This window comes from Callospermophilus lateralis, chromosome 3, assembly GCF_048772815.1.
Source record: "Callospermophilus lateralis isolate mCalLat2 chromosome 3, mCalLat2.hap1, whole genome shotgun sequence".
Taxonomy (NCBI): domain Eukaryota; kingdom Metazoa; phylum Chordata; class Mammalia; order Rodentia; family Sciuridae; genus Callospermophilus; species Callospermophilus lateralis.
This window is the reverse complement of record NC_135307.1, coordinates 60,868,147-60,895,150: the sequence shown is the minus strand read 5'-3', so window position 1 is coordinate 60,895,150 and position 27,004 is coordinate 60,868,147. Positions and strand designations below refer to the sequence as shown.

Here is a 27,004-nt window from a genome sequence, read left to right as displayed (position 1 = left end):
AGAGGCAAGGAGTGGCAGGAGACAGAAGAGGCACTTTCCAGAATGCAAAATGCAAAAAAAATGCTTGAGCAAGGCTATGTAAACATTTCTGGGCTACAGCTCATTCATGTTATTCTAAAGATTCAGGCTGAAACACAAAGGCAAGTATGTGTAGCCACAGAGAAGGCAAGCTGGAACTCAGTAGCAGATCCCTTCCCATCATCACAATGAGATGGACTCTGATGATTCCCAACTTGTGAAGTCAACATGGGCAGAGATGAAGATGCAGGATCAAAGGGGCTTACAAATTTCTCATGTAATTTCTATACACTGTTGTTTCAAAATAATAGCCATGTGGCCCAGTTATCCAAATAAAAGTTCCAACTTACACCTTTATCATTCTTCAGAAAGAGAAAAATAAATAAATAAAACACTGCTACAAGATGCTGTATTTCTATAGGTCTAAGACAATTAGAAATTGTGGATCTGATATTTCAAGTTTTCCTGCATCTTTAAAAATAGTTCTTTTATCTAGAAAGTCAAGAGCCATCTGTTTTTTCTCATATGTGGAAGCTAGATAGAAAAGAAGGAAAACAAAAGGGGGACAGGTTTGGAAATCTCATGAAAATAGAAGAGAGACCAGCAGAGTAAAGGAAGGGGACTAGAGGGAGGAAAGAAGCATGGGAAAGGGGAAGTAATGGGAAATTAAACTGACTAAACTGTGTTAAGTACATACACTAATGTGTAGCAACAAAGTCCACTATTACGTATAATTATAATGCGCCAATAAGTTTTTTTGTTTTTTTTTAAGCCCTTTCACTCCATCTTCCTGATAGGCTCAGAATCAATTACAGTTCCTCTATAGTCACTAGTTCACTTATGTGAAAACGTAACAGGAGCCTAGTGTGAATCATATTTGCTGTCAACATATTAGCGCAGCCTTGGTGTTCTAAGGGACTAGCTTCTATTCTCTTCCTAGTTTGTGTCATTGAGGCCTTTTGCAAACATTTAAAAAGCTTCACCCAGTTCCAAAATGAGGAAAAGGCTTAAATAATTCTGGAATTTATTCTAAGAAATGCAAAATGCGATCTTTTACTCCCCGTAATAATCATTGGTATTAACAGCATAGATCATCAATCTGTGTTCTTTTTATTCCCTCTTTTGTAAAAGCAAGCTCAGAGACAACAGTTTTTCATGCATAATTTTTGAGCACAGTAGAGTAAATAATACCTCTTAACCTACACTTAATAATATATTCAAGTTACTGAATGAAGTTGGACTTAAGCTTTTTTTTTTAATGACACAAGGCAATGTTTTTCCTTCTCTTCTAAATGCTATGAAGAAATTCTCATTATCATTTCCTACCACAAAATGGTAAAACAGTGTCACAGATAAGGCAATTCTAAATGAAATTTAATTAAGAAAACTACTTTTTTTCTGATGTCAAGAAAGAGGTGCTTCTTATTAAAATGATAAGCCCTTAGGTGTAGATAAGATAACTGGATTTAGGCCAAAGTTGGCCCAGAGAAAGTTGGCTTAAGACTTCTTTGCACTAAAGGTACCTCTAAGCAGAAAAAATTGAGCACATTTTCTTTGGAAGAAGAAAAAGAAAAGATGTTTTCCCATTACAGTTATCCAAATAAAAGTTCCAACTTACACCTTTATCATCCTTCAGTCCCCTACATTATGGTTTGCCTGTTTGTCTCCTGCCAAACTCATATTGAAATCCAACTGCTGCTAAAACAGTATTAAAATATGAGACTTTTAAGAGGTGACTAGGCCATGAGGGTTCTGCCCTCATTAATGGATTAATGCCATTCTTAGGGGGTTGAGTTCACTAAAAACGGGGAACTTGGCCCCCTTTTACTATATCTATTTCCTGTTCCTTGCCCTTTGGATGATAGAGTAAAAGGCACCCACCTGGTGCCAATCCTTGATCTTGAACTTCCCAGCCTCCAGAATGGAAGGAAATACATTTTTGTTCTTTATAAAATGCTTCAGTCTGTGACATTTTGTTATCGTAGCATAGAATGAACTAAGACAAGAGCATCATTGATGCTCCCAATTATACTAGGCATGAAGCATTGTAATGGACAAAGCCCTGTCCCTCCAAGAAATCAAAATCCTTTAGAATTTTATCTTAAAAACTACAGAGGAGGGTAATTAATTCTTTTAGGACCTAAAGGGTTCACCATAAGATTATCTACACAAGAATTTACTAAAATGCTACAAGTGAGAGATGATGGAATAAATGAACTTCTCAAGGTGCCACTGTATCCATTTAGGAAAGAGGTAAACTTGGCATATTATAGGATTTGCACCTAATTAAGTCAACGGTTCTCAAAGGCTCCTGCTTTTGCCCTCCACTGAATTCCTCCTAATATTCATGTTAGCACAGGGGAGATGTATCTGTTATACAGGGGGAGAGTTCACTATAAAAGGGGGAACTTGGCCTCCTTTTACTATTTCTATTTCCTGTTCCTTGCCCGTTGGATGATGGAGTAGAAGGCCCCCACCTGGTGCCAATCCCTTGATCTTGGACTTCCCAGCCAGATGAGTCATGGTGGGGAAGAACTGCCAGTCTGGCAGCAGCAAAAGCCAATGCATCTGAAAAGTTATATGAATTCTCTCTTTAGACTGATGCAGTCTAGTGGCAGACAGTGGGAGTGATTCATGTCCTAATTGCTGCTAAATTACCAGGGACTCTCCAAACAAGATCTTATGTGGATTGAGAGTTTTTGAGAGAACTCAAATAAATGCATGAACTTAAGGTTATTTTATTGGTTTTGTTGTCCTGTTTTTGCAGGTAAAAAGGTCTCGGGGTCAAAACTTGATTTAGATAATGGATCCAAGATAAAAATCTGTATACTGAGGTCCATTAACTCTAATAATCAAATTATCATAAGGCCTAATTACTATAAGAATAACTGGAACATGACTTTGAAAAACAAATTGAAAACATTAAAAAATAAGTAAATGTGTAAGATAGCATTTTGGAGAATTAGAAGTTGGGTGAGTTAGATGGAGGAATACCAATGTGCCACAACTCAAGATAAAAGGTTAACCATTAGATTAATATTGTAAAGTTGACTTCTGATTCTCTTCCTCACTCTGACTTTCCCCCATTTGCAGGGCCTGGTACTCTGGGGCCCCAAATAGACTACTGTATTCCAACTGCAGCTTAGTAAAGCCTCCATAGGACTGTCTCACAAAGTCCTCAGATAAAAAGTTCTTTTTCCTTTGTCATTCTTGTTGGGTCAAATTTGGGGGTCTTCCAGCTGTCAATCTGAGAGGCTGGAGACACTTTTATCACTTTAAACTAAGGAATAATCACATTGAGAGGAATTCCAGACTGTGGATAACAGCACCAAGGTGGGGCAGTGTATACAGAGTTCTGAGCTGCAGATAAAATATAAGCTGCAGATAAACCCTAGCCCTGTGCCTCTCTATGATGGTTCTTTGTGAGGGGTTTTGGGCAAGGTGTGGGAAACTTTAAATAAAGAGAATGAATCTAAAGGATTGGGGTAACTTCAGAGATTTTGAAGAGGTGCTATGGTTGGTGGGCCTCAAGCCCATCCTCTTGCCTTCCAGGACCATGTTGAGATGTAAACAGAACTGCTGCTCTGAATCTTGAGAGTTCCAGTCTCTAAATCCCAGGCTTCCAGAGCTTAAATCTGGTTCACAGCAGCAGTAGAGTAAGAGCCCAGGGGTAGTAGAGGCAACATTTGCTGCTACAACCCCAAGACCCTGTGATACCTTCATTTTCCTCCAGCTTCCGAATGTGGCGCAGGACAGGCTGTAGGTTCATGTAAAGGCGGTGGCTGTTGCTGAGAAGCTGCAGGAGGTGTCTGGAGCGCATGGGGCACCCTGTGTAGTATATGAGCTTTCTGGCTGAGGGCAAGCCATCTGGCAAAATCTCAAACTTCTTACCCTGTGGAGGAAAAGCATGAATCAAATTAAGGAAGAAAGACGTCTGATTTGATTTGCCAAGGCCTCCTTCATTTTTTATTTAGTAAGAAAGACTACATATTCAGAAATAGATGTATAAAGCTCCATTCAAAATTCCCTAAGGGATAGATTACTGTTTTCCCTTTCAAAAATGTCACAGGACAGAGGATTATAAAAAATTCAGGGAAGTATCTAGCCAAGGTCCTCTAGGAAACAATTTCTACACAAGACAGTTAGGGAATGTGTTTGGTTTCTCTGGTTGGTCAGGCTATTTGTATTATGGATAAGGGAAAGGCCCATCATAAAAGCACCCTGAGATGCAATTCCAACACCCTAACTGAACAAATAAGAGATAAAATTCTAAAGAGATTAAAGCATTCACATATTTCTCAAATACTGACTGGGCACTGAAAAAAAAAAAAAAAACAATGTATAAGACAAGTCCCTACTCTCAAGGAGCTACAGTCCAATGGGAAAGACGGTAAATAAACACATGAAATAATTATAGTTTATGATAAATTCTGGAAATGCAATAAATCAGTTTTGATAGTGAACAATACAGAACACCTATTTAGGGTTTAAAAAATATAGAAAACTTCTCTAGTTGGATAAAGGAGGCAGCTGGTATTTGGAGGATGGAAAAAGAGAAAGAAGAATAACTATTAGTAATAATATAAGGAATCTCCAACCTAGGTGACTAAGGCAGGAGGATCTCAAGTTCAAGGCTAGCCTCAGCAATTTAGAAAGGTCCTAAGCAACTTAGTGAAACCCTATCTCAAAATAAAAGGGCTGGTGATATGACTCAGTGCTAAAAGCACACCTGTGTTCATGGCCCAGTATATCTCTCCCCAAAAACCTGACTGTTTAAGTCTGGATTATTAATATAAAAATTGTATGTTTGTGGGTGAGTCTCAACATTCCTACTGTATTTGGATATTATGAATTCTTTAAACTTTTCTAATAACAAATTAGGCAACAGAGATATAAAATATTTTGGACAGAATGATTCTCCACTGAAAGGCCAAGACAAAGCAAGGAGATAGTATAGTCTATCTACATACCTCAAAGTTGGAAAGCAACATGGGATTGTGAGGCTCAGATAGAAATGGGCTTTTTTTTAAAAAAAACAACAACAACAACAAAAAAAAACCTCTAGGCTTTCTTTTTGTTTTTAGTTATAGATGAACACAATATCTTTATTTTATTTACTTATTTTTACATGGTGCTGAGGATCAAATCCAGTGCCTCACATATGCGAGGCAAGTGCTCTACCACTGACCTACAACCTCAGTCCAAACCTCTGGGCTTTTTAAAGGACCTACTAGTGGATCCCAATGCTGGGATAGTTTTAACTGACATTTAGTAAGCACTAAGCATCTATTAACTCACTTAATCCTTGCAAAAAGTCTCTGAGGAAGGCTCAATTATCACCATTTTAGAATGAGACCAACGTAGCAGTTAAGTGGCTTTCTCAGGGTCACACAGCCAGGTAGCCAGCAAACTCTTCAGATAAGGCTGATTCACAATAAGATTCAGGAACCATGAGTGCAGGACCCCCAAAATCTCAATTTGACTAGTACATTTTATTATTACTGAATTTGGGCCACGAAAGGAATAAGCAGAATTACGATTTGCTCACTTTCAAACAGGTCAGATCCTCTTGCAAAGAATTTGAACACAATAGAGCCAGTAAGGAGGAGGCAGGGCAGGCCTCACTTAATGTATGACTACAGTGAAATACTGGATTGAATGATGCCCAAGTAATTAAAGTAATGTGAAATCAGAAATAGGTCTCTTGACTCACAGGACAGCATGGAGTCAGGTCCACATTCCATGCACAATGCAGTCCTTTATTTATATAGGCCATCTTCCTTACAGGGGAGAAGCATAGGTCTTTAAATCCTTATTCTTATATACTTACTTTGTATATTTTCCAATAATTTCTGAACAAAGCAGACTTATAAATTTTAATGATCACCAGGTATACACAATATTAAGTGGAATTCTTTGAACCTTACCAAAAAAATGGATATAGATGCCAAAGCAAAAAAACAGCTGGGAAAAATCAAGAATTTGCTATAACAAAAGAAAGTGTATCATTCTCAAGATTCTAAAAATAAAAGCATTTTCCCATTAAGTATTGTAGACCTTCTTTTATAATGATGAGTTTTAAATAGTCTGATATTAATAGAAACATCTTTTCATATCACTCTTTATTCTTTGTTCAAAAGAAGTAACCTCCAAAAGCACCAGCCCGTCTCCATACCAAGATACTTCACCCTGTGATTACGGCTTTCTGTTTCCAGCCCTCTGCTATAGGTTTTCCTATGGTAGTCCCATCTAATGAATTTGACTCATGCTTTTCCTACCCTATTTCTTCTGCAACTAAAATAACTTAGGGTACTGTGGTAGGAACACATAAATTAAAATCAGTAAATTCTTTTGTTATAAGATTCTCTGACTTTAAGTTCACTACTCTTATGACTGACAGGGATTATAAGGATGTAAGAAAGCAAATTATTTCCAGCTTCAATTTTTTAAAAACAACAACTTTTGTGCCTGAGACAAAATGTTCTAAAAACAAAATAAGACAAAAAATAAAGTTCACAAAAACAAACAACTTGTGAGACTTTTCTTACTTTCTTTTCTTTTTTTTTAATCAGTTATTTTCAACTTACCACAAACACTAACTTTCCAACATTTGTCCAGGGAAAATCATAAAGTAATTGTTTCTCTTCATCTAGATTCTGTGGAAAAAATAATGATGCATTAGAGTTAATAGGAAAAAGGACATATACTCTAAAATGGTTCCAGCTTTTCTCTCCTAGAAAACTAAAATTTAGTGATTAAAATATGAAAGAGTTCCTCAACTCTCTCTGGAAAAGTGCAGACAGTAATTAAAAGATTACTGATAAAATTCTGTAGCTTTTAGTTCCTTCATGACTGCATTAACTGGCCCTTTTAAGCAATCTTTTCCCTTCTGGCCTATCCCTAAATTTAAATAAAAAGTCCAAAAGACTCAGACATTCAAAAGATGTGATAAGGGACTCAGACTTTCTAATTGGGTATTTTGCCTACATCAAAAATATCCTTATATGGTCCTCTATCTTGCAGGAAGATTTTTCTCTCTCCCTGGTTGATGGCTGTAGGATAACAGTATCCTACCTGCAAAAGGGTAACAGCCACTACTTATTAAAGGGACAAATTTTATCAGAAAAGGGTTACAGAAATTACAGGCTCCATATTAAAATGCCATTTTTATTTCCACAGTTATTAAATTCTCTAGAGAATAAAAAAGAATATTGAAAATCAATGCCATACAAACAGAAATGTTTGGATAGTTAACAATTGCTAGTGATCTGTTAATGATGAACCTGGGCTAACTTTCAGCTTGTTGTTTTCTGTTACAGAGGACTTACTACTATCAGATCAGGCTGAGTCACTTCTTTCACTCAGTCTCCATCATCCACATCTGTGCTAGACAAATAGGAAATAATAACTGGAAATGAACCACTGCGCCTATGGCAGGATCTCACAGGCACACTTTCAATGTAAGACATGGTCAATACCATTTGACACTTAATTCTCATGTACCAACCTGAAAGATCTGTATTCCCCGCATAGTCAATCCAAGGGTCAGTGAGGCTTCAATTTCCCTTTTATCCTGCAGGAATAAAATATTATGAAAATGTATATTCTTTCCCCTATAACAAACAATCTAGCACCAAAGGAAAAAAAAGAGAAATTTCAGGATTGGAAAATTTTTGACTTAACTTTGTTCACATCTTTCCACATTCCAAGTTTTCTACAAGATTTGAGAAAATAATGAGCCTACATTAAATCAATAATGGCATATTCTACATTTTAAGTCCTTAGGTTTCAAAGTTTTAGTGTTTTCAGTATATTAATATCCTTTCATTTCTTATAATATACTAAATACTTGGTTATTGAGAACTCTAATAGATAAGACTTTTTTTGTTGTTGCTTTTGCATCATGTAATTTTTTTCACCTTCCATCTATGCTTACTCTTTTCTCAGATGTTAGAATCTTGAATCTAATGTCATGGTTATAAACTGAGATGCATTAGACTACATATATTTAAAATTGGGCAAATCTCCCAGCTTCCTAATCCTGAAGTCAAAAGTACCGATAAATGATTAAACATTTAAAGGCTATTTCATGAGCACAGGTAATAAAACCACAAAAGCTTTATATTCAGTTAGTTTGGAAGTACTTCTTTTTAAGAAGTTCAGTTATCACTTGCAAGTATGATATGCATTCTACCAACTAAACCATAAACTATGAAACTTAAACTACAACAAGCATAAGGAAAAATAATCCTACAATTAAAAACATACTCTGAGATTTGGCCCCTTCTTTCAAGTGCTCATCTGTAATAAGTATATATAAGGTATTAAGTTCAAAATATAAAATAAAGTTACAACTAAAATATTTTCATTAACTCTCAAACCAATGAATATGTGTAGGTCATTATTAAGTTTGATGCCAATTTTCTCAAACATGGGAAAAAATATTTTTAGAAAATGCATAGTCATCTGAGATAAAGACATAACCTATTTGGACTGGTTTCTTTCCAAGTAATATATTTTTATGTAATGAAAGTATTTCTAAGGTTTAACAGGAGAAACATATCCATGACAAATTTTGACTAATTTTCCTTTCCATGCTGTACTTGAGATACCTTCAAAGATAAGATTGTGCTCAAGAAAAGATGGTTGTTCAGGTGTGAGGTGTGTATTGGTGGGAAAGGATCATAAAACAGCTTTTTTATTCCAGAATATTCCATGTCCTATCTTTTTTACATTTTATAAGCAACACGTAAATGAAATGTATTAAATGGTTGTCATTTGATTTCTCCAAAGAATGAAAACTGCTCATCAAGTAACAATATCTATTCACTCATTTTATTCAGTTAAATTTTCATTAAATCAAGCAGACAAGAGAGTAATTTTCTATGCAACATAGAAGAACCACACATCAAGCAAACTTGAAAAACTGGTTTTGACAAAAAAAAAGATACATTGGGCCTACGTACTTCCTTACTGAAAGAATCTTAGTTCTTCATAAAATTCTTAAAATAGCAAACTTCCCTAGCACATAAGGGAAGAAATGATTAATAGTTATTGAGCACTCACTAATGTGCCAGGTATTCCACCTTGTTATTTCAGATTTGTTACCTCCTTAAACCCTCTCAACCTTTTGGAGTATATAGCATCATTCTTACTTAATAGATGGCCCGAGGTTATAGTTATAGTAGCCGAGGACCCAGCAGCAATGAGTAGTGACATATGCTTTCTACCTGATACTTTATTCCAAAGCCAAAGTTTTTCTATCATATTATTCATACTTCTAACACATTTCAAAATATAAACTGATTGTCAAAAGTATCATTTATTGGCATTTTCTCATGTAAAGTGTCACACATAAAATATCTTAAGAAAAAGGAGAGGGAGAGAGGGAAAAAGGGAGAATATGTTGGTCCCTGATTAAGTTTTCAGAACCAGCTAGATTACCCAGCAATACATCTAAATACAGTTCAGTCTCCAATGGTCTAGTTAAGCTAACTTTACCACGAGGGTGTGGCAGAGATAACAAGCACAGTAATAACAATGCTAATGATGAAAAGTAGTAAGCTTAGCACTGTGCTTATCAGGTTATGAGCTCTGTTTCAAGCACTCTTTATCCACTAATTCCTTTAGTCTACTGCAATCCTAACAGGTAAATATAATTGTTTCCATCTAACTAAGGGGGAAATTGAAGCACAGACAGGGTAAATAAGTTGTCTGAGGTAACACAGTAAGAAGGCAGGCTGGGATTCAATTCCAAGCAATTAGGCCCAACTGACCATGCTCTTCATCCTATTAGGTTTGCAAACATATCTTGAATAATGAAGTGGGAATTCAGGAGTTCTTACCAAGGAAGTGGCATTTGTGGAATTGGGAAAAAAACAGAGGGAAGAGGGAAGAGAAGACAAGAAGATGAGAAACAGCAGTGTAAGTGATTCTGGGCAGAACATGCCCCCACCTCTATTATTTGGGTATGTAACCTCTGCCCCAGGGTGAGACTAGGGACACACATGACACAAAAGACAGTAAAGGATTTCAAAGAGTGAGGAGTGAGTGTGGTGGCTTAAGCACAAGGGCTTTGTTATCAGGAGGCCTGGGTTTAATACAGGCTCATCACTTAGTTTTGTGACCTTAGGTGAATTACTTAACCTCCTCAGTTTCCTGGTCTATAAAATGAGGATTACAGTTCCTTTCTTATAGAGTTATAAGGATTAAAAAAAAAGAATACATGTAAAATGTGCCCCATAAACACAGTACTCCATAAACATTAGCTATTGCTGTGGTATTCTAGTAATTAATGTATAGGATGTACGCAAGGTTTCACTTTGAAAAATAAGAACTGTTAAAAAATACTCCATCCTGCTTCCATGCCAGAGGGAAAGCACCATCACTTTCCAGGCTAACCTCTGATAACAAAGTACAGTTCAACCAAAACTTGTAAAAGTCAGTTAAAAAAGGAAATCATAATTTTCAAGAGAACTGAAATCCTAACTGAGAAGGTGTTTTTCTCAAAAGTTACAATTTATTTCAGTTTTGTACCTTATACAATCTGTAGTAATGAACTGCAACATCATCCAGTCGAACAGCCTCTTTGATATATTTAAGATAAGCCTCGGAAGCGGTCAGTGCAAACTGATCTTTGTGCATGTTTGGAATGTGCTTCAGGATGTAGTCCTTCCCCCTCTTGGAAACAACCTGTTGGGATACAAGGGATGTGCAATGCAACATTTGTTGGAGGGAAGTAAGTACCACCCCCATTGCCAAAATGATAAAAGGGAGAGAATCTAAAGCAGGCCATGTAAACTGGCTAATTTCCATTAGAAAATTCCCACTTTTATTCTGTTTTCATCAACTGTTAAGAGACTAAGCTGAATCAGCTAATGCTATAAGCCAGATATGCAGTACTATCAGCAGTACTGCATATCTAAGAAGAAAAGTCACAGGAGGTGGAAAAAATAGGTTCTGTTGGCTTTAAAGTCACCAAGAAAAAAAAAATGACATGCAAACTTGCATAATTTTGTACACGTCACAGTTTATACTTGCAAAATGATTGGCACAATGAAATCTACTGTCAGCATATCTGCAAATTCTTGATCCTACTTAACTTCTAAATTACAGCCACGGAGCGGAAGAGTTCAGTTCAAAAACAACAGAAAATAATATTTGTAGAGTAACAGAATGGATGATTGGGGTCATCTCTAGAGTAGAGGAAACTGGTACCATAGCACACTCTTTGGGGATCTCTGATATAACTATCAAACTTAGTGTCTGATTGCAACTAGAGGAAGCAAGAAAGCAATGCACTCCACAGTGAGAGCTTGACACACACTCTTTCAATGAGTAAAGCAATGTCAATCAGAAATTTATTGAGCATTTCAGTGTGAACTGAAGATAATAAAGGTTCTGTTTATGTCTGGTCCTTGGAATATACTAAGAAACACTGAATTTACTGGGGAGAAGAGATGAACAGATCATTTGAAAATAGATGGATAACACTTATGTTCAAGGTCTTCTTCAGCCAGAATAGGGCCTAGTTGGACTGCCCAGAGGAAGCCACACCAGAACTGAGTTTTGGAGGACCCAAAGGAGTCAGCAGACTTAAAAGGGGAGGGCATTTGGGATAGGAAAGATAGTAGAAAGAAACAGACATTATTACTTTATGTATGTATGTGACTGCATGACAACATGTACACTCAGAAAAATGAGAAATTATCTCCCATCTATGTATGATATATCAAAGTTCATAAATGCATTCACTGTCATGTATAAATAATTAAAACAAATAAAAATAATAATAAAACCATTACATGTGGGAAAAAAAAAAGGGAGTGGGCTCAACTGGTTAAAGAACTACAAGAAAGGCCCAGAAGTGTGAAATACCACAGTAAGTGTGAATACAATTGCAGAATATTGCTAAAACAGAAGTTCAAGGTGCTGGACAACCAGAGAGAGAGTGGGCAGGGGCGGGGGGAGAACACGAGAGAGCTCAAGAGGCCAGCAGAGACCACATCCTGGGGAGTTTCTAGGTCATACTTAGGAGCTCTGGATTTCACACCACAGGTGACAGGGAAGCTCCAAAATCATCTCAAGCTATGGAATAAGTGAGGAAGCGACAGTGCTGCTGAGAACTGGAGCCTGGAAAATGGTAGGGACCATGAGAGGGAGGGAAACCATGAACACAAAAGGATGTTATTTCTTAAGCAGGGTGACAGGTATTGAAGTGTTTTATCAGAGGGTGCTGTGGAGGAGGGCTGGACAGGACAGGGAGAAGGCATGGTTATAAGACAGAGTTCCATCTGACTCCAGTTTCTGAGCACATGGGCAGATGACAGTGCCCCTGACAAAAAGAGAGATAGGATTACACAGAAGTGAGGTGGGAAGAAGCTGAATTTGATTTAGGAAATCTTGAGTTTGGGAACTTAAGGATGAATAGCTACCTCACAGACATAGGGGAAAGAAATAGATTTGGGAGTTACCTGCATATAGGAGGTTGTTAAAGCTGGTTAAGGGTTGGGGTTGTGGCTTAGTGGTAGAGCGCTTGCCTAGCTTGTGTGGGGCACTGGGTTCACTTGGGAAGGAAGAAGCTAGAAAATTAAATACACACTACATTCTCAGAGTCCACAGTGCTAATCATTATGCCATGTAACTTTATACTACACACTGCTTTTTCAAGAAACTTCCTGAGAAGGAAGGCAACGGAGGTGGCTCTTCTTTCTCTGGGTTGTATGGACAAACACATTCTGAGTGTCCTGACTAAAGGAGTGTGAGTCTGAGGAGGGGCTGATGACACAGAAGAGAGAAAAGAGCAAGATCTGTAGGAAGGATGGGAAGATAAATGAATTAGGATACAGAAAGGGACTGACAGTTCACACTGGAACAACCTAAATTTTCTTTCAAAAGTAAAGGGTGGCTCCTCTCCTAGGAGGAAAGGACGTGGAGGTCGGAGTGAGAAGTTGATTTAGATTTGTTTTCTCAGCCCAAGAAAACTGTGAATGATCTCATCTTTTAAGGAGTAATGTTTTCCTACTCAATGGGGGAAAACACTGCTCTACTAAGAGTGAATAAGACACAGCCAGTACATGGTGAAGGAGAATGGCAAATTCAAGTTCCATCATACTGTTGGTGGAGAACAGACTCTCCCCCTTGGCTACATGCTGAGAAGCACATCAAGACATGTGCATTATGCTCTCAAGGCTTAAGTATATGTTGGGGCATCATGGGTGGTTTTAATGGCCCCATAGCCATGTGGTTCCCATCTCTTAAAAACAGTATAAGAAACAGCAAATTAGAAAAGTACTCAAGAAAACACTCATGAGAATTTGAAAACAGTGCCTACCCAAGATGGAAAGTAAGCCTCTGGCTCAAAGTATTTTCCACAGTGCTTATTCCTTTTGAAGTTCCCAAGATCAGCCTGCAGGGCAAAGGCTGCCAGCAGGAAGTAGGCCTCCTCTCGGAGCACACACTGAGAATGGAGGACTTGTTTTCTCAGGTGCCAGTAATAATAGTATCTTGCTGCTCTGTCACTAGGAAAATAAAAGAAAACAGAAATCACACTTTGGTGAACAATGCAATGGCATGTAAACAGAACCCAATCCTGCTCTCCATCTGGTGACAGGAGCCCTTTGTTTCTTCTCCTCCCACCACTTCACTGAAAAGGGGGTGAGGGCTGCTCATGGGAGTGAGGGGAGGGGACGACTCCAAGTCAGACTACCACAGCAAAGATAAGGCTCACAGCTTTTGATCCATCACAGAAGGGTAGAGGTATTTACTCCAATATGGTAAAAATATCACTGAATGCACAGAATGGACCTATTAGAAGCCAAAGCATCTGCTGTATTTAAAATAGTTTGTTACCACGATGATGCTTTACACATGACACAAATAAGTACAAATATAGGAGTAATCCTGGATTTAATGTTTTGCCTTTCTTTTTTGTTTCCTAGCTGAGCACTTACAAATATCAGAGGCCCTTTTAAAAATGTTTGTTTATATACCCTTCTAGAAAACAAAAATCTGCTTAACCATAGTGTTTTTTGTTTTTGTAATTCTCTGAGAATGAACTAAAAGCTTCCCTTAAATCTGTTATTTTTTTTATTAAGTAGATATTACTTTATATTTCATAGACAGGGTCATGACAACCATATGCTGCCCACAAAATGAAGAGCTACTAGTGCACTCACGACAATCCACTGAGGTCAGAAATAAATACAGTCTCCATTAAAGGTGGATTATGGAAAACCTGGTCAAATCTCAAAAAAAAAATTGTTCATGGGCAAATAGGATGCTTTGCAATCAAAGTACATATGCAAGAAAAAAATGTGTGCATATGTATGTATTTTAATGAGCTAACTGCCTCCTTACCATTTTAGGTTGACTGTTTACCTAAGATATATAGCTCATTAGTAGATGATAATAAAAACATACTGGTTTACTTTAACTGAGGCAATTTTTTAAATATGAGGAGCTTAAAAATAAAGCATTTATGTAATTCTTTCCCCTTGGGACATAGAACTTTTCAGAGCACTTCTTTTTATAATACTGACCACACATTGTTTGGACTGGGAGAAAAGGCAGAAGTATAGGTTAGCTCCATGGAGTTAATTAGTGGCTAAATAATATATTTTCCTTCTTTCCAAGGCACTGCACTCTTATCAGGTAAACTGAATAAAATAAAACTATAAACTGAGAATGACTAGTAAAGTTTCTTAGTCTTTTAAAAAATATTCCTCATGGGATGATGTGTTTTACTCTTTAACTTGCACCTAGCAATAACATAAAATATCAAGAACTAATTTGCTAAATAATTCACCAGGCAATGTATTTTTTTCTCTTTTACATGGAACTTCTCAGAATTTAATAATAAAGTAAAACACAGAGTTCACATTTCTTGTGTTTTCTATCAGCTAAGAAAAACCACCTTTGAAAATTTTAAAGCACCAAATCCTTCTATACAAAAGATTAACAGAGCTTTCAAAGGGCTGAGTTCTGAATTTGCATCATGGGCAGAGTACTCTTCACAAACCCACCCCTAGAAGGAAGACTCGATTACCAGCCCTCAACAAACTGCACCTCAGTGTCCCACAGGATAGCTCCACTGGGCTTAATCTTAGTTCTGAAGCATTGGTAGGAATAGAAACAAGACCCTCAAGTGTAAAAGGAATACCAGGCAAAGATGTAGGCACTTTTACAAGTGAGCTCTTGCCCCTTCCGCACCCCATCCCACTCCTAGAAAAGAATATAATCCTTTAATCAACCTCTCCATGGAAGTGTTAATTCCTTCTTCTTGGCTAGTATTTTAGTGAAAATGTGGAGTAAAAAATACGTGAGCCAGTGATGTCAACATTTTCATTCATAGTCTACTACTATCACTAAATATTCAATAAATATTTCTTACTGATTGTACCTTTGTTTTATAGATTGAAGATACATGAGGATGTAAAAAGATGAAAAAGAAAAATATTGCTACTGTTATAGACTATATTCTAACAGGTGGAAAGAAACAGTAAACACAAGTAACTTATTTGGTACGTTAGAAGAAGTGCAATGGGAAAACAAAGGTTCAGAATTCCTCCTTGTCCTCATACCTGATCAATCTGCCATTTTCCACATAGTACTGCACACGGAAGTGTATAATCATGGGAGGCCCAAACTGGTCAATACCCTAAAACAAAGACACACACAGAAAACAAGCTATTTTTGGCTGCTTCAAAAATGGGTTTCAAAAGCAAGTACAATACCATTATTTGCAAGACACTTTTAAACACTGAAGGGCTTTATTTAGTAGTAATGAGTGGGGGCTTGAAGTGGGTTCCGCAGGAATACCAGGTCCCTGAAAAACTAGGAAATTACAAAGCAAAACAGGACACTATCTCTTTATCTAATTCTCATTCACAGTAATGCCAATGACAACATAAGGGAAGATAAAAATAAATGTCATAGAAATTTCTAGCTGAGATTCAGCTCCTGGCTCAGCTCTGTCCCCTGTGGTGACCATTTGCTCCTTATTACAAATGTTCTCTTATTCCCTTGACATTCCACATACCAAATTCTAATAAGCTATTTGTTTATTTAGACATTCATCTTCTTTAGTCTGTAGCTGGCTTTGAAGTAACCCTCCAGTTTATCCCAAGAATTCTTAACTATGAATTGGATCACCTGGGATTAGACGCTGTGATTTTATTCCTGACTTACTTAGGGTGATCCTGGAAACTCAATATGAATTTCCTGTGAATGTTCTCCCGTATAAATGGAATGTTTACTAAATAAAGGCAACAGTATGATAAGATAACTAAAGATCAAATGCAAGTATAGTAAAAGTAGATTAAATAGTTAATAGTAAATTTAAGAACAAGTTTTGACAATGTAACTATGGAAAAGAAGCATATAATTTTTCCATGCTTTTTACTTCAAAGCATGATCACAAGATTACTAAAATATTATTATCCAACTTTAAATGACATTCAGAACTACCATTATACTATTTGTTATTCATACTTGATTAATGTGATATTTTAGAATGTATAATTCATTCCCTTTTTCTATTTTCTATAGAATAAATTATTATTCATGATTTTTATAATATTTAACAGCCAAATAAACAAGTTTAAAAAAAATATCAAAAAAATTTTGCTCATAAATATAATCTCACCCAAGTGACTTCGTATTGTCGTACCTTGCTGGCCTCCTTCTTCCATTCTTTTGGACAGTATTTATAAAGCTTTTGTGACAACTCCATATATACATGTTCATTATCTGCACAGTAAAAAAATAAAAAAGACAAGATGTTAAAAAAGAGATATTTAAAAGAGAATAATATTCAAAGAAACAACTTTTTAAAAGAAGCCTTGAGATTTGTGAATGTAGTCTGAATTTATATACTACCAAGAAAACTCAACGAGATACTAAAATATTAAAGGTACTATGGGCTACACATTAATGAGATTATAAATTATTTCACCTCTACAATATAAAAACTCATAAAATGTAGTTGTAATATGTAAGATTAATTTTAAAAACCCAGTTTTGAATTTCTGCTTTGCTTAGTTTCTAGGGTCATTATAACTTCATATAATTTCCAACACTGTGGGTGTCACTTAGTCTTGGAAAAACATGCTTTTGTTTAGCTCACAGAAAACTGTTCCTGTAGGTGCAAAATAATGAAAGAGGGCAGAAACACCATTTAATTGCTATGTAAGAAATTATAAATTATTAATGACAGCCCATTTCCAAGTGAGAATTCTGAAGCCATTTTGTCAAGAATAGTCTTTAAGAATAATTCTCTGTATTTCCTGCATCAAAACAAAATGATAAACTTGTCATACTGTGTTTTCTTGATTGCCTTTGGGACTCATTTTGCGGAAAAAGAAGAATCTTATGAAAAACAAGTATGAATGCCAAAATATTTCTTCAAGGGGTTCTTGTTTATAAGGTGAATAGAAAATAAGACTGCTAAAACTATGTAAAAATGAATACTATGTGAAAAAAGCTGAATATAAATTCTCCACTTTTCCTAAAAATAATCTTTAAAAGAGAAATATGTTCCACCAGACAAGTCTTAAGCACTCTTGTTTTGTATCAAGTTTTATTTATTTTACAAACCAATTCCTTTTTCTCTGTCACTAACTGGGGGCATCCTCTTGAAATGTTCTGCATAAAAATACTCATGTTGGAAGGGAAGCGGTCTCTTTGCTCCAAGAATAAACAAGCTTGATTATACTGCTGATTCCTGGCTGAATAGTGAGGTTCAACTGGAAAAATGTCAGAGGAGAACAGGAAGAGTAAAGCTACTCTGGCTATAAATGGAATATTATATCATCTAATTTGAATGAAAAGGATGAAGTAGTGGTCCCAGAGTCAACAAAGGGATGCCACTTAAACCCAATTATCAGGTTAGGAATACTATCTCCCATCTCTCATTTATACTGATCAAACACAAAGTGGACAAGACCAGACAGCCTTCCTGTTAAATCTAATTTGCGTTTGATGTGAGTTTCCGAAAGAAGCAGCAAAAAATAAACAGCAACGGAGACTGTTCACCATGGGAGCACATACATATTTTTAACCTACCACTGTATTTCCACTCCCTTACAATTTGATCAGAGCTTTTAATTTAAGAATTCTAGAGTTTTTGAAAAGCTGAAAGGAGGTTCCTGGAGAATTTTGCTCCCAGAGAAGGTACAGAAACTCTGTACCCCTTCTCCCAACTTCACTCTATGCATCTCTTCATCTGTATCCATTGTAATAAACTGGTAAATGACTGAACGAGTAGGCTGGGTTTCTTACTGTTGGAGGAAGAGGTTACAAATAATGAAAAAAGAAAGGACTGGAATGAATCCCATGGAAATGGATTCGAATTACGTGTGTTAATATAAACTCATTAGTGTAAAGAAAAATATGTGGAGAAATTTGTGAGTGGAAAAATTTGACAGTCCTATATTCTCTTTGCCTATAATGACTATTACTAAGACAACAGACAAAATTAAAGGCCATTTAGTATCAAACCAGTGTTAATTTTTCTAATTAGGATACTTACATTGTAGTTACAGAAGAGAATGTCCTTGTTTGTAGTATGTAGGAATAGAGGAAAGACATGCATAAATGGAAGAAACAGATGAGATAAAATGTTGACCTTTGAGGAATATGAATGAAGGGGATATGGGAACTCTTTGTAGTATTCACACAATACTTCTGTAAATCTAAAATTATTTCAAAACAAAAAGTCCAATACTTGAAATGGTATTTAATTCCTGGTATTTAGAGGGCACTAGAATGTTAATAATAGTTGTATTTTAAAATGTTAATGTTTGAAGTACTCCAGAAAATATATCTTTTGTTATTTGACTTATAAGGAGAACTTCAGATACCAATCTAAGAATGTGTGAGAGTATTTAGGGCAATAAAGCTATTCTGTATACTGAATGGTAGTTTCATGCTATTATACATTTGTCCAAACTCATAGAATATAACACACCAGGGGTGAACCCAAATGTTAACTATGGGCTTCAGGTGCTAAGAATGTGTCAATGTAGGTTCATTGATTGTAATATGTGTCATTCTGGTGCAAGATGTTGACAGTGGGGGAAGCTCTGTGTGTGTCAGGGGTGGGGGTTCAAGGCATATATGGGAACTCTTATACTTCCTGCTTCACTTTGCTGTGAACCTAAAAGTACTCTACAAAATGAGGCTTATTAAAAAAAAATTCTCAAGAACACACCAATCCTGCAAAATTGGTGGGGCAGTAAGTTCTATTTGACATGTGAAAAACTGACAATGACAGAAGTCAAATGGTATGTCCAAAGTTGCACAGCTAGTTAGTGGCAGAACCAGAATTAGAACCGGGCCATCAGACACCCATTTCACTGATTCTTCACCTTGAAAGAGGACATCTTTAAAATGCTTATTTTGAAACTGAAGGGAGCCGTAAACTGACTTTCTTGGACTGACTTGCTGAACAACATATATCAACAATGTAGCTGTAGTTCAGTGAGAAGAATTAACTTTTGAGTATATAACATTAAAAATTCTTAGACTCTATAGGGCATCTTAGACTCTTCCTTGAAAGACAACACAGGTATGTACTAACACAAGGACAGAGCTTAGTGTTGGTGTTTTCACTGCTCTGACCACCACAGGCAGAAATGGAAAAGCAAATGGCTGATTCACAGGGCCCTGATGTGATCCCTGAACCATGATTAGCATCTCCTAAAAAATCAACTAAACACAGTTCACATTTTGGAAGAGAAAGGGCCTAGTTTATCACTTGATCATGATGCACTTTCCAACTTGCAAATATAAACACTTAAATGTACTGATGCTGGGTATGGTGCCACACTCAAGTAATCTCAGTGACTTGGGAAGCTGAGGCAGGAGTATCACAAGTTTAAGGCCAACTTCAGCAACTTAGCAAGATCCTAGCTCAAAACAGAAGATCTGGAGATGTGGCTCAATGATTAAGCAGCCCTGGATTAAATTCCTCACACCAATATAAGAGTGAGTGAGTGAGAGTGTGTGTGTGTATGTGTGTGTGTATGTAGAGAGAGACAACTTTTTTTTAAAAAAATATTTATTCTTTTGAGTTATACATGACAGTAGAATGTATTTTGACATGTCATACACACATGGAGTGTAACTTCCCATTTTGTGGCTGTACATGATGTGGAGTTATACTGGTGGTGTATTTATATATGAACATAGGAATATTATGTCCAATTAATTCTACTGTCTCTCCCATACCCCTCCTCCTCTCTTCCCCCCACTACCCTCCCCAGCCCCCCTCTCCAATCCAGTGAGCTTCCAACTAATTCTTCCCCTGTGCCTATTGTGAATTAGCATTTACGTATCAGAAAGAACACTGGCCTTTGGTTTGTTGGCCTGGCTTATTTCATTTAGCATGATAGTCTCCAATTCCATCCATTTAGCAAATGCCATAATTTCATTCTTTAATGCTGAGTAACATTCCATTGTGTATATGTACATTTTCTTTACCCATTTATCTGCTGAAGGGCACCTAAGTTGGTTGCATAGCTTAGCAACCAAACTGCTATAAACGACAATGTAACTGCATCACTGTAGTACACTGATTTTGAGTCTTTTAGGTATATACCAAGGAGAGCGATAACTGGGTCAAATGGTGGTCCCATTCCAAATTTTCTGAAGAATCTCTATATTGCTTTCCAGAGTAGCTGCACCAATTTGTAGTCCTATCAGCAATGTATGAGTGGACCTTTTCCCCCACATCCTTGCTAACATTTATTATTGCTTGTATTCTTGATAATTGCCATTCTGATTAGAGTGAGATGAAATCTCAGTGTTGTTTTAATTTGCATTTCTCCAATTGCTAGTGATGTAAAACATTTTTTCATATATTTATTGACTGATTGTATTTCTTCTGTGAAGTATCTGTTCAGTTCCTTACCCCATTTATTGATTGGGTTATTTGGGGTTTTTTTTGGTGTTAAATTTTTTGAGTTCTTTGTATGTCCTGGAGATTAATGCTCTGAGGTGCAGGTGACAAAATTTTTCTTCCATTCTGTAGGCTCTCTCTTCATGTTCTATATTAAGCTTTAAAATTTATACCAATCCTACTATTAGTAAATAATCAACACCTATGCCCAAGTATAAAATATAAATAAATTTCATGAAAAAAAGTCTTCTTGTAAAAATGAGCAAAGATATGAAAGGTTTTTGAGTATGTAGAAGACTAAATCACAGAAAATTCAAAATATGATTTGAAAGAAGAAAACTTATAAAAACAATGGTTGCGGATAAGTCCGGAGAATTTAACTCTAAGATATTATGGGAGAGGAAAGCTTGTATGGAATTCTTCATTTGAATTTTTCTCACATAAAATATATGGACAATAACAACCCTATGTTTTCAAGTTATATAGTCTGACTAGGAAAAATGTGTGGGGAGGGAAGGACAGAAAATAAGATGCAATTAATAGATCACTGTTATATATATTGAAATATTTTTGTAATCTCAAATATTATAAAATGGATTACAAAAATATCTAGGATACTTTTCTCCTAGCTCTAATTATTCCCACAATTCAGGGAAATAAAGATGAAGCTTAGTTCATTAAAACATAAGATGGTAAACCAAATGTGGTTGCACACGCCTATAATCCCAGTGATTCACAAGGCTGAGACAGGAAGACTGCAAATCAGAAGCCTGCCTCAGCAACTTAGTAAACCTTTCCCCAAAATAAAAAATAAAAAGGGATGGGGATGTAGCTCAGTGGTAAAGTGCCCCTGGGTTCAATCTCCAGTACACAGAAAAAAAAAAAGTCTAAAAATATTTAATTTTAAAACATAAGAAAATAAATGCATAAAATCTGGATTATAAAAAAATACATAGTAGTTAAGGTTAAAAAATAAATATTAGGGCTAGAGATATAGCTCAGTTGGTAGAGTGCCTGCCTTGCATGCACAAGGGCCTGGCCCTGGGTTTCAACCCCCAGAATCTAACTAACTAAATAAATAAATAAATATTAGACTAAGTGTGAAGATAAGTTTACAAACATTCTGATAATCACAATTTTATAATTAAATGCCTGATTTAAGTTACACATTAGTTTAGGGATCTTTGGCTAAATCTATCAGAGATAGGATTAAGATTCTTGATGAACTGGGGCTGGGATTGTGGCTCAGTGGTAGAGCGCTCGCCTAGCACATTTGAGGCCCTGAATTCAATCCTCAGCACCACATAAATATAAATAAATAAAATAAGGATATTGTGACCAACTAAAACATAAATATTAATAAAAAAGATTTATGATGAACTGAAGTGCATTCTGCGGTCATGTACAACTAAATAGAACAAATAAAAATAATAAAAAAAAGACTTACTTTGTATAACACTGAGTCCAAATAGGTGACAATCCTTTAGCCTGAGAAGGTCACACACCTGGACCAGCAACTGGTGACACAGAATTTTAACCTATAAAGGAAAAAAAGCACAACTTGAAATAACAATTAAACTAGGTACACACAATCAGGCAATTTCATGCCCTATAAATATATACCTTGATAGGACTAAGTGACACAGTCCTTAGTCCAATTAGCAAAACAACTGTTAATTTGTGGAAATCACTTTAATCTATGGCTGTGTTTCCTTGATTATGACAATATCCATTTTTACAACACGAAAATTAAGTATCAATGCAATATTGGACAAGACTCATAAATCTCATGATGAGTGGGAAAGGCTCCCAGATCAATGTATGAAAAATGGGTATGAAAAAAGGTGCCTAGGACAGCCTACCTGATTACCAAAAAAAGTACTCATTTGAAAAGCATCTTTTCTTTCTTTTTGAAAAATAAGGCATCATTTAAATTTACAGGATGCAATATGTTGTTTTGATATGTGTATACATTATTGAATAGATATACTGAAATAATATATGGATTTTTTGTAGTGAGAACATTTAAAATCTACACATTTTTGAGTATATAATACATTATCATTTACAATAGTCACCATGTTATATAATAGATCTTTGAATTCATTCTTTCTGTATAACTGACATTTTGTATCCTTTGACTAATATCTCTCCAATCCCCACTCACCCCTACTCTGATAACCACTATTCTCTCTCTGCTTCTATGAGTTAGACTTCTTAGTTCTCACATATAAATAATACTATGCAGTATTTATCTTTCTGTAGAGCCTGCCTTATTTTACTCAACATAATAATATTCTCCGGGTTCATAAATGTTCTTATGAATGACAGAATTTCTTTCTTTTTATGGCTGAACAGTATTCCATTGTGTGATGTGTGTATGTGACTTTCTTTATCCATTCAACCACTGATGGATATTGCGGTTGATCCTATATGGTACCTATTATGAAAAGTGCTGCAATGAATGAACATGAGAGTACAGATGTCTCTTCGACTTACTGATTTCATTTCCTTTGTATATATATCCAAAAGTGGGATTGCTGGACCATATGGTAGTTCTATAATTTTTTGAAGAGCCTCGTACTGTTTTCCACAATGGAAACAGACTACAAGCATTCCCTAATGAGTTGACACTCACTAACTTCACTCTTTTTGATAAGCACCATTCTAATAGGTGTGAGGTGATATCTCATTGTAGCTTTAATTGACATTTCCTGATGCTCAGGGATGCTAAGCATTTTTTTTATACATCTACTGATGATTTGTGTATCTTCTTTTGATAAATGCCTGTTCAGGGCAAGTATCTTTTAAAGGAAAGTCTTCTTAATACTATAAGCAAATTATTTATATACTGAACAATGAGTGACTGCCTAGCTTATATTTATTTCAGCCAATCACTGTTATTATCTAATATCTTTGTCCTTTTCTGAGTCTAGTATAATTCCATTTTAAAATCATGTTAATCTGGAACTCTGTGGGTAAGCTATTCTAAATTTAAGACATAGTTTTGATCTTTCTCAAATGTTAATAAAGTGTTGGGAGAGGGCATTAATTCTGCTGAATCTGCAGAATTTGAATTACCAAAGTTTATTACAGTTGGGATCAACTTTCGAGCTCAATCTCTTCATTTTATAGAAGTAGAAATCTCAGCTTAAAGTCATGTAGCTAGTAGTATCAAAGACAGAATTCACAAATCACTTGTGTATTAAAATAAATAAATGAATAAATAATACTCAAATATGTGCAACATGATAGTTTATAATTATAGCTACATGTATTACATGTAGCATATCCCCTCTCATAGGCATTAATTTTCTAACCATTTCTTCAGTGATAATGATGCCAATTAGTTTAAATTTATAAGTTTTAAATTAGTTAACTCTGAATTTAATGACTCAATATCTTGATAAAATATGCCTAGAAAATTGAAAACAAACAATTCAACACTATCTAATGATAATTCTAATTACAGTGAGAAAGATGGACTTATTATTGCTCTTTTGCACATTCATTATTACATGGCGACCAACCTAAAGCATTTTAGGTTGGAAAGAAGAGTCACCTAAGGCCAGAGTAGCACATATTCAGTTGTTTAAGCAGCATCAGGAACTCAATGAAACAAGGACAGTGTCTTATCTAATATTCAGGATATGTAGTAGGCACTCAAATTAATGTTTGATGAATGAAAGCCAGAAATCTGATTCCCGCAGGCTCCTATCTATATCTTTGTTGTGTTCCATGACTACAGACTTCTTCCTAATTTACTGAGAAAACTATTTTATAAATGTACTATTTAGAAATTTAGGAAAAAATGTATCAATGTAAACCCACAATTACAACCCAGAGATCACATCTACCAACGGGAAACCACTATCATCCCCTTGTATACAACTAGCTTGATTCAACCATAAGACAGCTTCATGTGTGTCCTACAGGGACTACATTATCTCCAATGTTCACTGAAAACACTCAGGATTTTGAGTTCCATGTTATCATAATTTATAAATAGGCTTAAATAAATGATGATAAAAAGAGAACATATCAAATGTCATATACAATTCTTGAGTCGAACTAAATACTACAAATTTGAGACCTTATTATTCTAGAGTACCTTGAATACTTAGTTTGATGTACTTAATCCTCAGTTTGACCTAACTGGACATAAAGTAGTCTGGACAAAATGTAGCAAACAGTTAAAATTCCAAACCCTGAACTAAGTGTACATAAAATAAACTATGTTGTAACTTTGTGACTATTGACCAAACAATACTGCACATGTCTCCATTATCTCTTATAATTATTATTATCCCACCAGTTTAAATCAGATATTTGTAGCCTACTGATAAAGCTCTTTAACAACCATCAATAAATATAGTGTTTTTATTTAAAAACTATAATTAAATAAGGATGTGGCTGTGAAGTCTTACCTGCTGTTAAAACAAGCTTGAGTTTTCTGTATTCACATAGTATGAGTCTTTCAAGCCATATTTAAGCTGATTGCGAAATTTTCAACTTATTTAATCTTCAGGAACAATGGAAACTTTAAAAAGTGCTACACAGTATGAGGTATTAAGAGTTAAAGATTTATCTAAAATGATACTCTATATGGAACTTTTAAGTTAAAACACCAATTTGATTCTAAATATATCAATGGTTTGCTGTTGCACAAAAAAGTTTAAAATGTTCTCTAGAAAAAGTTGTTCAATCTAGCCCTAGTTAAGACATATGCTCTTGTGGTGTGGGAGGTTGAGGCAGAAGGATTCAGAGTTCAAAGCCAGCCTCAACAACTTAGTGAGAGCCCTAGGCAACTTAGCAAGACCCTGACTCAAAATAAAAAATAAAAGGGGCAGAATGTGGCTCAATAGTTAAGCACCTCTGAATAAAAGACATATGCTCTTAGCCAAAATTTCTATCACAAAAACTAATGGCTCTTACATTTATCATGATTTTATTTCCAAAATTTTCTGTTTCCATACTTAATATCTGCTTGATGATTAACATAATTAAAAATAGCCCCTAGTATAGTACCTAAAAAATTCAAAATGATTGAAATTTACTCCACATGCAGAAGGGCAACATTCTATAAACCATACTAGTCAGAGAAAAAAAATCTTTCTGTTTAAAAAAAATTACAAATGATGAAATAAAACACAAGACTCTTGATGAAATTATTTTTGCTACTTAATTTGTTATATCCAAACTACAAAGTGCTATTTTCTAAATCCAAACATAATACTTTGTAGAAAGAAAAAAAAAAAAAAAAGGTCATTTGGTAGAGTTGAAATATTTTTCTAGCAGTGGCAAAGCTCTATGCTACTTAACCCTTTCCTGTGGGTCCAGGTGCTAGAGGGGAGCTTGGGTGAGGCAGAAGAGTCTTATGCCCCTGGAGGGAAAGACCTTATAAGCCCAGGAGGGGTGCAGCCTCTTCATTTTCCTTTCAATTACCCAACACCCTGAGGAAAGGAACAAACAGCTCCAAGGACAGGAACAAGTAAAATGCTACCCTATGAAGCACTCACTGAGCAATCCCATGGTGCCAGGCACTACACTAAGCACTTTATGCTTGTGACGTGTTTAAATCCCTACAATGTCCTGGTGAGGAGTATAAGACTATCCCCATTTCATAAATGAGGAAATCAAACAAGACAGTAAAAAATAAACAAACATTCTCTAAGAAATATGCTCAAAAATTGCAAAGTGAGTTGTGGAGTGGGGATTTTAACACAGGTCCTTGTGATTCTAAAACTCACCTTGATTATGATACATGGCCGCCCAGTCCATGATCACAGTCTTGACCACCTTAGAGAGATTATTATACTAATTTTGTAAACAGGGGGAATTAAGGAAGCATAAAATTTGCTTCTTCATAGTGATTAAAATACAGGTTGAGTCACCCTTATTCAAAGCACTTGGGATTAGAAGTGCTTTATATTTCAAAGTTTTTAAGATTTTGGAAAATTTGCATAGACTACTGGCTCATATTTTGGACTTTTGAATTAGGGATACTCAACCTATATCAATAACAGCTGCTTTCTATGCACCAGCAACAATGCTATGTGTTAACCCCAAATTCTTAACAGTTACACT

The 27,004-nt window shown here is 35.7% G+C and overlaps 1 protein-coding gene across 2 annotated transcripts in view; it reads right to left on the bottom strand.

Annotated features, from left to right (window-relative positions):
• Frmd6 (FERM domain containing 6) overlaps window positions 1–27,004 on the bottom strand; it is an 86,438-nt gene that overhangs the window by 11,071 nt on the left and 48,363 nt on the right. The window contains exons 3-10 of one of the 2 annotated variants that reach the window (XM_076848302.2): window positions 22,365–22,455; window positions 16,664–16,767; window positions 15,600–15,676; window positions 13,352–13,538; window positions 10,555–10,710; window positions 7,526–7,591; window positions 6,606–6,674; window positions 3,736–3,910 (exon numbers count right to left, since the gene is read on the bottom strand). In XM_076848302.2, the coding sequence (XP_076704417.1) occupies window positions 3,736–3,910; window positions 6,606–6,674; window positions 7,526–7,591; window positions 10,555–10,710; window positions 13,352–13,538; window positions 15,600–15,676; window positions 16,664–16,767; window positions 22,365–22,455 (925 nt within the window). The remainder of the gene's footprint in view (window positions 1–3,735; window positions 3,911–6,605; window positions 6,675–7,525; window positions 7,592–10,554; window positions 10,711–13,351; window positions 13,539–15,599; window positions 15,677–16,663; window positions 16,768–22,364; window positions 22,456–27,004) is intronic. The other variant, XM_076848303.2, reaches the window with a different exon arrangement.